We start from the raw sequence: 11,910 nt of genomic DNA, 5'->3' as shown, positions 1-11,910 counted from the left end.
ACTGGAAAGGTAATAAACCAAGCAGCAAAACTACCCCCCACCCCAAGTACAAGCCAGATAAGAAGGTAAGAGAAGTCATTACAAGAACTTACTGAAGGGTAGCTAAGGGTCAATTACCCAGGTTGTTAATTTACTCTTCCTGAGCCCCCCCCCCCCGTGTGTGTGTGTGTGTGTGTGTGTGTGTGTGTCTGTCTGTCTGTCTGTCTGTCTGGTCTCCCAGTTACCCACACCGGATCCCTCCTGCCTCAGCCTCAAGAATGCTGAGATTACAATTCGTGAGTCACCACACCCCGCCAGGGACTAAGATCTTAAAATGTTTTAGGCCTCTGCCTGTAGATTTAAGAGAATGGTTCAGACGTCGTGGGGAAATGACCTCAGCGTGCAGCCTCCCTTCTCCAAAGCCCTGTTATTGTTCAGGTTGGGTTGGGCGACATCCCCTGGGGGAAGACAGGATTCCGCTCTGCCGCGACGGGAGGCTGCACCGCGGGCGGGCGGGCGGGCGGGGGAGGGCGGGAGGGGGGGCAGGCTCGCACCCGGACGGGGACGGACGCGCCCGCGAGCCCTCCGAACTCGCAGGTGCGCGCCCGCCAGCCCGCCCGCCCGCCCGCCCGCCTGCCCCGGACCGCGCGCCTCCGAGCTCGGCGCGCGCGCCCCACCGCGCAGCTCGGCTCCGCTTGACCCGCGGGCGCCAGACGCCGTGCTCCGGCGGGCGCAGCCGTGGCGGCGCGGGCCTCCCGAGCTGACACTCCCCCTGCGCGCCCCTCCCCCGCCGCGGCGCAAACCCGCCCGCCCGCCCGCCTGCCTGCCTGCCTGCCTGCGCGCGAGCCCGAGGCCGCTTCCCCCGGTACCGGCGACTGCGCGGCCCTGGGCGCGCCGGGGTCGCCTCAGGGTCCGAGCGGCAGCGGTGGCCTCCTCGGCGAGCGAAGCCTGCGACGCTGCCGAGCCCGGCTCCCCATCGGTTCACCTCCGCGAGCCGCGGCGACGACCGCACAGGCGGCGGCGGGATGAGCGGTAGCGGCGCGGCGCCGGGCCCGGGCTCGGGGTCCTCCCCGGCCGCCTGTCGCTTTGCGCACTACTTTGTGCTGTGCGGGATCGATGCGGACAGCGGACTGGAGCCTGACGAGCTGGCGGGTAAGGCCGGGCTGGCTGCGGAGGCGCAAGGGAGGCGAGGTGCGGGCTCCACAGACAAAAAGTCGGCGGCTGCCGTAGCCGCACTCGGGCTGGACGGGCACTCGTGGGCGATGTAATGACATTGTTGTTAATTCCGCGCTCTGGCTGAGCCCGCGGGCGCTGGGATCCGCGTACCCGGCGCGGGCCGCCAGAGGGCCGGACCCCTCCGCTGCTCGCGGCGCGCGCGACCGGGCTGTGCCGCGGTTCGCCAAGTTTGGCCCTGGAGGCTGAATTGTGTCGGGACCCCGGGGCAACGGCGAGGTCCGCTCGGGCGGGAGGCCCAGCGGCCGCGGCCCCGACCGGCCGCTGTCGGCCGGCGCCACCCCTCCCCCCGGTTCTGCGACGACGGCCGAGTCACCCTTTGGAATCCGGTGGATTCGGCAGCGCCGGTGCCGCGCGCTGGCGGGGACCTTTGGACGCTGGCGCGGGATGCGGCCCGGTGCTTTGTTGATTTTTCCCCCTCCCCCCCCACCCGCGCCCCGTTCCTGAGTTGACGTAGTGGGACGATCCTTCCCGAGAGGGGCGCACCGTGAGTCATCACCGAGGTGTCCCTGTAGGAGCATGGCCCCCATTTGACTTGATTCGGTGACGCAGTGCGGGACTGAGCTGGGGAACCGGCACTGGGAACCCGGGCCGTTGAATGATGATGGAGGCGGGGGGGGGGGGGGGGGATGCGCAGTGTGGGGAGCAGAACGGGAGAAATAACAGATTGCATTTTTCACTCTCCTTTCCTCCGTGGGATCTGAATCGTGATTTTTTTTTTAAAGGTGAGACACGTGACACCTACCACCTGAACTTTATCTGTGTCAGTGCTAAACACTTAGGTCATAGCCTTTCAGAACAGCGGCTTTGGAACATAGCGGCCCGCATTGATTGCACCAGTATAGATTTTTCTCTCTCCATTGAGGAGAGGATTGGGAAGAATTTACTAAATAATAAATGGTAGTAAACAAAACTGTTCAGTCTTTAAAAATACAGTCCCACGTCTTAGCTGAGAATCTTTTTATTAAGTCACCTTCAGAGAAAATGTTTTTCAGCAAAAACTAAGTGTAGTTTTATTTATTTACTGAAAAAAGGATAATAGAGTACCAGGTTTCCCCTGTGTGTGTAATTATGTAACATACTATTTCTTCAGCTAAGATTTCGTGTACATGTTATGAATGGCATTGCTAAGGGATACGAAGTTGAGGGGAAGTGTCTGCAGAGTGATTTTGGAGAAAGATTTCTCTTGCGTTAGTAAAATTCTCTTTCTCTAAACAATCCCTTCTCTAAACAACTGGGATTTCTTGGAGGCCTTCTATGCCAGGTGACTGAAAGAAAAAAGCCTGTTTGTCCTCTCTTTGTCTGCTAATGTCAAAACAACGCCTTTTAAAAAAGTGTGTCCTGGGACTCTCCAAGTGTGATGCAGATGGCGTAAAACATTTTATTTTAATGTAATTTAAATATTCTCTCTTCATCACTTTTTGTCACAGCTGAATATGGTATTGTGTGCTTGTAGTCTCAGTACTTACCAGGCTGAGGCAAGGGGATTGGTGTTGAGTTTGAGGCCAGCTGGGGCTACAGAGGGAGAGACCCCTTTTCAGAAACAACAAAGGGCAGGGGAGGTTGGAGAAACAGGACTGGAGAAAAAGCAGTACCCGAGGAAGAGACAGCTACAAACTCTGTAGAAATGACAAAGTGCGAGGCACACGCACACAAAGATTCTGTGCATTTTCGTTTATTACTGTGTGTGCATGCCCTGTGTTGTGTGTGTGTGTTGGGGGGGTCATGGCGCATGTGTCACAGCATGCATGTGTAGGACAGAGGACAACTTTATGGAACCAAATTCTTTCATTCCATGTTTATGTGGGTTCCAGCAATTGAAGTCAGGTCTCTAGGCTTGTGCGGCAAATGCTCTTGCCTTCTGAGCCATCTTGCAAACCTTTTAATGTGTTAATCCTTTAATGCGTCTTTTTTTTTAAAGATAGATAGATACACATATGTGTATGTGCACACTTATCTGTACCTGTGCAAAAGTGCAAGTGCCAGCAGAGGCCAGAAGAGCACATTAGATCACCTGGAGCTATAGTTACAGGGGGTTGTGAGGCACCTGATGTTTATTTAGTTCTGGGAGCTGAACTCAGGTTCTCGGGAAGGGCAGCAAGTGCTCTTAACTCTGAGCCATTTCTCCAGCCCCTTCTGATGTGCATTTTAAAAAAATTATATCTATTTATGTATCTTATGTGTGTATGGGTGCATGCTTGTTTTCTGTGGCGTGAGAGGAGATCAGAGGACACCTTGAGACTGGGTTCTCTCCTCCCGCTTGTGTTGGACCCAGGAATTGAACTCATGTCATCAGATTTGGCAGCTTTGCCTGTCGAACACCTCATTGGCCTCTCTTATATATTCTTTGGGATACAAATTGTGTTTTCTTTTTTGCAGTAACATGTAATTGACCTTTCTGTTCACAATATTTGGAGAGCTCCAGATAATTATGTATTTTAAAAATGTTGGTGTAGATTGTCAAGAAGCTCAGGGAACATCTGTAGAGAGAATAAAGTCCCTTCCATATTGGAGCTACATCCTAGTATGAACAAACAGTGAAGACATACCCTTTTTTTTTTCTTACCTTTTCCCCCCTTCAATACTGGAGATTGAAAATAAAGCCCCATTCACCAGGCACTGAACTACTTCCCCACCTCTCTAAAACATTTTTTACATTGTTACCCACACTGGCCTGAAACCTGCATTGTGTCCCAGAAAGGCCTTGAACTTGGGATCCTCCTGCCTCGGCCTCCCCAGTAGCTGCGATTGTAGGCTTTCCACAACAGGTCCAATTTCTATGTCCAAATTAATAAAGAAATACGAGAAAAAATGGAACAGGAAAATGGGATCAGAATTGCGGTTATTTTATGTTGTTGGTGGGAGTTATGCCCTGGAAATGCGCGGGCATGTGCTCTATCTCTGGGATAGCTCAGCCTTTGGCTTTAAATAAAACAGTTGGAGAAGACGTCCCAGAGAAAGTGGCAGAAGCACAGCCGTGAAGGAGGCGGAAAAGCAAGCAGTGTGGACTCTAGGGCAGTGGTTCTCAACCTGTGAATCGCAACCCCCAGGTGTCAAAGGACCCTTTCACAGGGGTCACCTAAGACCATCTGCATATCAGATACATTATGATTCATAATAGTAGCAAAATTAGTTATGGAGTAGCAATGAAAATAATTTTGTGGTTGACGGTCACCACAACATGAGGAACTGTATTAAGGGGTTGCAGCATTAGGGAAGTTGAGAACGCCTGGTCTAGGGAAAGAGCATTATAGGCAGAACAAACAGCAAGATACCCTGAAGTGGAACACTGACTGGTTTATGTGGGTAACTATAGCAGGATTTTTCCTTTGAGCTGCCAGCCAGCTCCCAAATCGTGACGTTGAGACTTACTAGTTATGAATGCTCGGTTTAGCTTAGGCTAGTTTCTGGCTAGCTCTTTTAACTTAAATTAACCTGTTTCTCTTAATCTACCTTTTGCCTCAGGGCATTTTACCTTTCTTTTTGTACGACTTTCCTGCTTCCTTCAGTGTCCATCTGGCTGGCAGATGCCTGGTTTCTGACCTTGGGCTTTCCCTCTTTTTCTCTCTCCTCTCCTCTCTCTGTTCTTACATTCTCCTTTTACTTATTCTAATTCTCTCTGCCTGTCAGCTCGCTTTTCCCTCTCCTGCCTAGCTATTGCCCACCTGTTCAGCCTTTTTTTTTTTATTAGACCAGTCAAGTGCCTTAGGCAGACAAGGTGAAATAGCAACACATTTTTTCGCGATTAAATAAATGCATAAACAAGTGTAACACACCTTTACATAGTTAATATTCCACGTTATAAACAAGTGTATCACACCTTTACATAGCTAAAGTAATATTCCACAGCATAAACAAGTGTAACACACCTTTACATAGCTAATAATATTCCACAGCATAAACAAATGTAACACACCTTTACATAGTTAAAGTAATATTCCACAGCATAAACAAGTGTAACACACCTTTACATAGTTAAAGTAATATTCCACATTATAAACAAGTGTAACACACCTTTACATAGCTAAAGTAATATTTCACAGCATAAACAAGTGTAACACACCTTTACATAGCTAAAGTAATACTCTACAACAGGTAATAGCTAGGATGCCAATGTGAATAGAGTGGGCAGGATCACAGAGACAGGTTAAAAGAAATATGGCAGGGCTTCAAAGACATTGCTTTTTGCTTTGAGTTGGGAAGATGCTGAAAGATTTTTAACAGAATGGTTGTATCATCTGACATACCTTCTGAGAGGATCACTGTCTGCCAGTGAGACAGCTCAGCAAATGTATTTGACACAAGGCGGACAATCAGAGTTCTGTCCCTGAGACTCCCCTAGTAGGAGAGGACAGACTCCCCCAAGTCGCCCTCTGATTGCCACAGGTGTATGCCTGCCCAAGAGCACATGCATCACACACATAAATAAATACATGTAATAGACTTAAAATTGTTTGAAATAAAGTTATCATTTTATATGCATCCCTGTTTTGCCTGCATGTGTGCCTGGTACCCAAGGAAACCTAAGATGGCCTTGGATCCCCTGGAACTGAGCTTATAGATGGTTATGAGCTGCCATGTGGGTGCTGGGAGTTGAATCTGGGACCTTTGGAAGAGAGCCATGCTTTTAACCACTAAAGGCATCTCTTCAGCCCCAGTAAACAAAATTTTCTAAAAATAAAAAGATCTCTGTGGCTGCCAGGTTACAGATGTGAGGGAAACAGTGGAAGCAAGAAGCTCATTGTACTGTTTATTTGATGTGAAAGTCCTCTGGAGAATTGGTGGTAATGAGTCGGATAGTGTGTGTGTGTGTGTGTGTGTGTGTGTGTGTGTGTGGTGTGCACACATGAGCGTGCATGCGTGTGTGTATATGTACTTGTGTACCATCAGGAGTTATTAACGAATTGGATGATTGTGTCTGACTTTGTTCTTTTGAGGCAGTTTTGCTATCTAGCCGTGGATGACCTTGAACTTGTGGCAGTCCTCCTGCCTCTTGAGTTTATAGCTATATGCCACAACCACTCACTGTGATCGAGTTCTATTAATTTAGTAGTCATAGACAAGGAACATGATCAGTTGTAACTGAAAGAATTTTGGCCTGACCAGTTTTGAGTTTCTCTATGGAAAGAAGATTAATGGAGAATCAGACTGAAGTCAGTTCAGTTTCATTTTGGACGTGTTAAGGTGGTCGTGCCTGTTAGACTTTAATGGAGTTACTAAATAAATAAGATCTCTCTCAGGGGAAAGCCCAGATATAAATTTAAAACCATGAAACCACTTATGTGTTGAGTAAATGGAATAGAGGAGGAGACTTGATTGAATCCTGGGGAGAGAACGGGGTGGGGGTAACCCAATAGGCACAGCTGGGAGAGAACGGGGTGGGGGTGACCCAACAGGCACAGCTGGGAGAGAACGGGGTGGGGGTGACCCAACAGGCACAGCTGGGAGAGAACGGGGTGGGGGTGACCCAACAGGCACAGCTGGGAGAGAACGGGGTGGGGGTGACCCAACAGGCACAGCTGGGAGAGAACGGGGTGGGGGTGACCCAACAGGCACAGATGGGAAATAGTATTGACAGCAGGTGGGATGTGGGTGGGTTAAGGCAGTATCGTTTCAATTAGAGCTACATTTGGAGATCAGGAAGCAGTGTATTAATTGGTTTTCTGTTGCTGTAACAAAAATACCTTGGGCTGGGTATGTTGGTAAGGTAGGAAGTTTATTTAGCTCGCAGTTTTGGAAGATGAGAGTCCAAAATCCAGGCGATCCTGTGGTAAAGGCCTCTTATAGACTAGCATGGAAATGGTGGAAGAACTTAAGGACAGATCACATGATTAGAGAAGGCAGACATCCAGGGTCTCACAAGTTGACCAGACTGGGCTAGAACTCACTTGGTAACCCAGCTAGGCCTTGAATTTGTGATCCTCCTGCCCCAGCCTCCCAAATAGATGAATTACCGGTCTGCACCACTAGAGCCAGATCCATGATGTTTCTATAAGAGCAGACAACTTCATGTACAGTAAAGCCATCTTAATTCATGTATACACTAGTCTTGACTATGAGCGAAGTTGTTCATTGGTGTTTGGTGGCGAGACATCTATCTTGTGCATTGCAAAAATGTAATTCTTGTGTTCAGAACCAAGGCTACAATGAAATTGTACAATAGAGCCAATAACACTTGGATTCCTTACGCATTTAATTTTGATTAATTTTTAGTTGTCTCCCGTCCATGATCCTTTTAGTGTTTACCCAGTTTCTGTGATCCTCCCCACATCCTGTTATGACGTAACATTTACGTAGCAGAGCTCTATAACCCCAGAGTGACAAAAGATGTAATACAGACTGGGTCAAAGACTACACAGGGTCTCTTCTACAATTGCACATCCTGTTACTGAAAGTTTTTTGTTTTTTTTGTTTGTTTGTTTTTCTTTTTTTTTTTTTTTTTTTTGGTTTTTGGTTTTTGGTTTTTCGAGACAGGGTTTCTCTGTGGCTTTGGAGCCTGTCCTGGAACTAGCTCTTGTAGACCAGGCTGGTCTCGAACTCATAGAGATCCGCCTGCCTCTGCCTCCCAAGTGCTGGGATTAAAGGCGTGCACCACCACCGCCCGGCCCTGTTACTGAAAGTTTAACAAAATTATGTTTGCTCGTGAAATTAAATCTCATTCAAACAGGAGTAAAAATATGACATTTTCTGAGTGTGGACATATAGCCATTAACTAGACATACCTTGTTGAATCATTAGGAAATGGAGGCTTTGAAATGATATGTCTGTTAATGTGTATATGCACATTAAGTATATTTTTGTGCCTTATGGAACGCGTTAGAAAAGATCAGATGACAGCTTTTTCCTGATTTGAGGAACACTAGTGTACAGGTGAAAAGTAATTTTAATTTCCTTCCTCTTAATAATAAAGTCTTAATATTAAAGCTGCCTTGAGACCTAAAATATAAATGATCGTATTGTTTTTGTAAATCCAACTGAATAGCCTTTAATGCCCCTAAAATAATGAGATAGTCTACTGTCAAGTGTGGAAACCACTTTGCACTCCACTCCCCTGTTCCCTGACCTTTTGACCCTGCTGCTTTGTGATGAGATTATGGGCCTTTGAGCATCTCTTCAGTCTGCTCAGGTTTCCTTGCACAACGGAAAGCTTAGGCTTCCTTAAAAAGCTGTTTTTAGAATTGGAAAAAACAACTTAGATTTACATGTGGATGGGTTTTATTTTTTTAAAAAAAGGTTTTTTCCTTAATGTCCAAATTATCATATTTCTAATAGTAACATTTTGTTTGTGAAAGACTTAATATACCCACTCCCTTCATTGAATAAAATATTCTTGGAAAGTTTCATAAAATAAAATTATTTAGGGAGAAGCTAGAAGTTAGAGCTTTCAGGGACACAGCGCTCCGAAGAAACTCTACAGAGCTTATTCCCCTAGATATCCCTGTAGGCATGGGATTTTAGCATGGATTGAAAGGGGATTGTGCATGGCTAGCAACTGATCATGGTCAAAGAAGATCACTGCTTTCTATAACAATCAAGTTGTCTTTATTGGTTATTGAAAAGAAAAAGAAAAAGAGATGAACTTGTTAGTACTAGAATATCAGTTGTTACTTGTTATTAATAAGTTGCTTTTGGGGGGAAGGGAAAATTAGTGACAAGCGTGAGCTTGGGACTGATGCCTGATGACCTGACCCCCATCCTCTGGACCTGACTCCCATCCCCTGGACCTGACCCCCATCCCCTGGACCTGACCCCCATCCCCTGGACCTGACTCCCATCCCCTGGACCTGACTCCCATCGCCTGGACCTGACTTCTATCCCCTGGACCTGACCCCCATCGCCTGGACCTGACCCCCATCCCCTGGACCTGACTCCCATCCCCTGGACCTGACTCCCATCGCCTGGACCTGACTCCCATCCCCTGGACCTGACTCCCATCGCCTGGACCTGACCCCCATCCCCTGGACCTGACCCCCATTCCTGGACCTGACCCCCATCCCCTGGACCTGACCCCCATCCCCTGGACCTGACCCCCATCCCCTGGACCTGACTCCCATCCCCTGGACCTGACCCTCATTCCCTGGACCTGACTCCCATCCCCTGGACCTGACTCCCATCCCCTGGACCTGACTCCCATCCCCTGGACCTGACTCCCATCCCCTGGACCTGACTCCCATCCCCTGGACCTGACCCTCATTCCCTGGACCTGACTCCTATCCTCTGGACCTGACTCCCATCCCCTGGACCTGACTCCCATCCCATGGACCTGACTCCCATCCCCTGGACCTGACTCCTATCCTCTGGACTTGACTCCCATCCCCTGGACCTGACTCCCATCCCCTGGACCTGACTCCCATCCCCTGGACCTGACTTCCATTCCCTGGACCTGACTCCTATCCTCTGGACCTGACTCCCATCCCCTGGACCTGACTCCCATCCCATGGACCTGACTCCCATCCCCTGGACCTGACTCCTATCCTCTGGACTTGACTCCCATCCCCTGGACCTGACTCCCATCCCCTGGACCTGACTTCCATTCCCTGGACCTGACTCCTATCCTCTGGACCTGACTCCCATCCCCTGGACCTGACTCCTATCCTCTGGACCTGACTCCCATCCCCTGGACCTGACTCCCATCCCCTGGACCTGACTCCCATCCCCTGGACCTGACTCCTATCCTCTGGACCTGACTCCCATCCCCTGGACCTGACTCCCATCCCCTGGACCTGACTCCCATCCCCTGGACCTGACTTCCATTCCCTGGACCTGACTCCTATCCTCTGGACCTGACTCCCATCCCCTGGACCTGACTCCTATCCTCTGGACCTGACTCCCATCCCCTGGACCTGACTCCCATCCCCTGGACCTGACTCCCATCCCCTGGACCTGACTCCTATCCTCTGGACCTAACTCCCATCCCCTGGACCTGACTCCTATCCTCTGGACCTGACTCCCATCCCCTGGACCTGACTCCCATCCCCTGGACCTGACTCCCATCCCCTGGACCTGACTCCCATCCCCTGGACTTGACTCCCATCCCCTGGACCCACATAAAGAGGAAAGATGAGAACCAACTCCACAGTGTTGTCCTCTGACCTCCACAGGTACATGTCAGAGACACACAGCAATAATAATAGTAATAAAAGAGTTTCAACTCAACAGGCAAAGCCCTTGCTTCCAGGCCTAATGACCTGAGTTCAATCCCAAGACCCATATGATAGAAGGAGAGAATTGAACCAAGTCCTGAACATTGTCCTCTGACCTCCACAGGTGCTCCTTTCCCAAGTCAATAAATATAATAAATATAAAAATTAAAACACAGTAAGAGTTTGAGGATTCTCTGTGTTTTGTTGTTTTGCATCCTGTCTTAGATTTATTTAAAAACTGAATGTTTGTTTCAATTATTTGCTTGCTCTTTTGTCTGGATCTTCCTGCCTCTCAAGTGCTGGGATTACATACCTAGTATGTTTCCGCAGTTTTAATAGGGTTTTCTGAGAAATGTTTTAAATACCACCTGAAGGTTTACAGTGAGGCTGCTAGGCTTTGGCTCTCACGGCTCTTTACTATCACACCATGAGTAAGGATAAATAATAATTGATTGAAATAACAGTGGGCAGTAAGTGCTTTTTTATTTTTGAAGAATTGTGGATTTTCACCTGTAACAGTAATAATACACTCAAGTTTAAACTTGGAGTGGGTATAAGAATGCTTTAAGGAAAATAGCTGCCACCTGTTATTCCTCAGAGACAGAATGTAAAATAAAAATAGAACTCCTCATTTCCGGTTTTTAGCTAGAAGCCAGAGTGACCGCTTTATTGTTGTTAAATGAGCTGAGCGTCGATCAGGAAACCTTAGTAAGATTTTTTTAAAAATTATTTTTATAACTGTATATATTGTCCAGCAAAGTCCTGCCAGTATCCCTCTTCCCTCTCCCCCTTTTATGTCCTGTCCCTTTGTCCCTCAACTCTTTCTTTTTTGGGGGTGAGGGACGGTGTTTTGTTTTGTTTTTATTTTTGAGATACGGTCTCTCTATGTAGTCCTGGCTATCCTGGAACTTGCTACATAGACTAGACAGACCTGTTCTCTCGAGTGTCGGAGTTAAAGACATGTATCACCACACCTGGCCCTTACTTCTATTTTCATATGAGATAAATATTTTGATTTATGTATCTATATAAAAATCTAGGAATGATAAATGAGAAAACACATGTTTTTTGTCTTTTTAAAATTGGCATAGTTCATTTAATTATAATAATTTCTAGTTGCATCAGTAAAATATTCTATCCAAATTATTACTGTTTAATTTGTCACGTGACATTTGTGAAGATCTCAATGTATATTTGTTGGTTCAAAGAATAAGAGGGAAGTAAAATGGAATTCTCTCAGCTGTTTACTCTTCAGATTTCCTCCATACCATCGTATTAAAATACAGTGGGGAAAGAAAGAATAACTGACTCTCAGGAGTTTAACACTAAAATAATCTATTCTTTAGGTTTTTTTTTCTTTAATGGAGAGGAGAAAGGAAAACACTGATGATAATGGGAAGACATAAAAGCTTAGTGAGCAGAAGAGGCAATTCAGTGAGAAGATAAACTCTTGATGTGTGTCTGTAGGAAGTGTCGAGATCCATTTGTTGTCCAGCAGAACCCCGTGTGTAGATGTTATGAGAAGCTTCACACTTGGCTGTCCCTTCCTTACGGG

The 11,910-nt window shown here is 47.5% G+C and overlaps 1 protein-coding gene across 5 annotated transcripts in view; it reads left to right on the top strand.

Annotated features, from left to right (window-relative positions):
* The first annotated feature begins 607 nt into the window (after positions 1 to 607).
* Dennd5b (DENN domain containing 5B) overlaps positions 608 to 11,910 on the top strand; it is a 116,499-nt gene continuing 105,196 nt past the window's right edge. For all 5 annotated transcript variants that reach the window (XM_041630269.1, XM_041630258.1, XM_041630236.1 and 2 more), the window contains exon 1: positions 608 to 1,131. In XM_041630269.1, the coding sequence (XP_041486203.1) occupies positions 1,096 to 1,131 (36 nt within the window). In that variant the 5' untranslated portion in view covers positions 608 to 1,095. The remainder of the gene's footprint in view (positions 1,132 to 11,910) is intronic.

The sequence above is a fragment of the Microtus oregoni genome, unplaced genomic scaffold (assembly GCF_018167655.1).
Source record: "Microtus oregoni isolate MIOR12 unplaced genomic scaffold, Mior012 000002F_ref0000024, whole genome shotgun sequence".
NCBI classification, from domain to species: Eukaryota; Metazoa; Chordata; class Mammalia; order Rodentia; family Cricetidae; genus Microtus; species Microtus oregoni.
The sequence above is the reverse complement of the archived record's forward strand: the minus strand, read 5'-3'. Positions and strand labels throughout refer to the sequence as shown.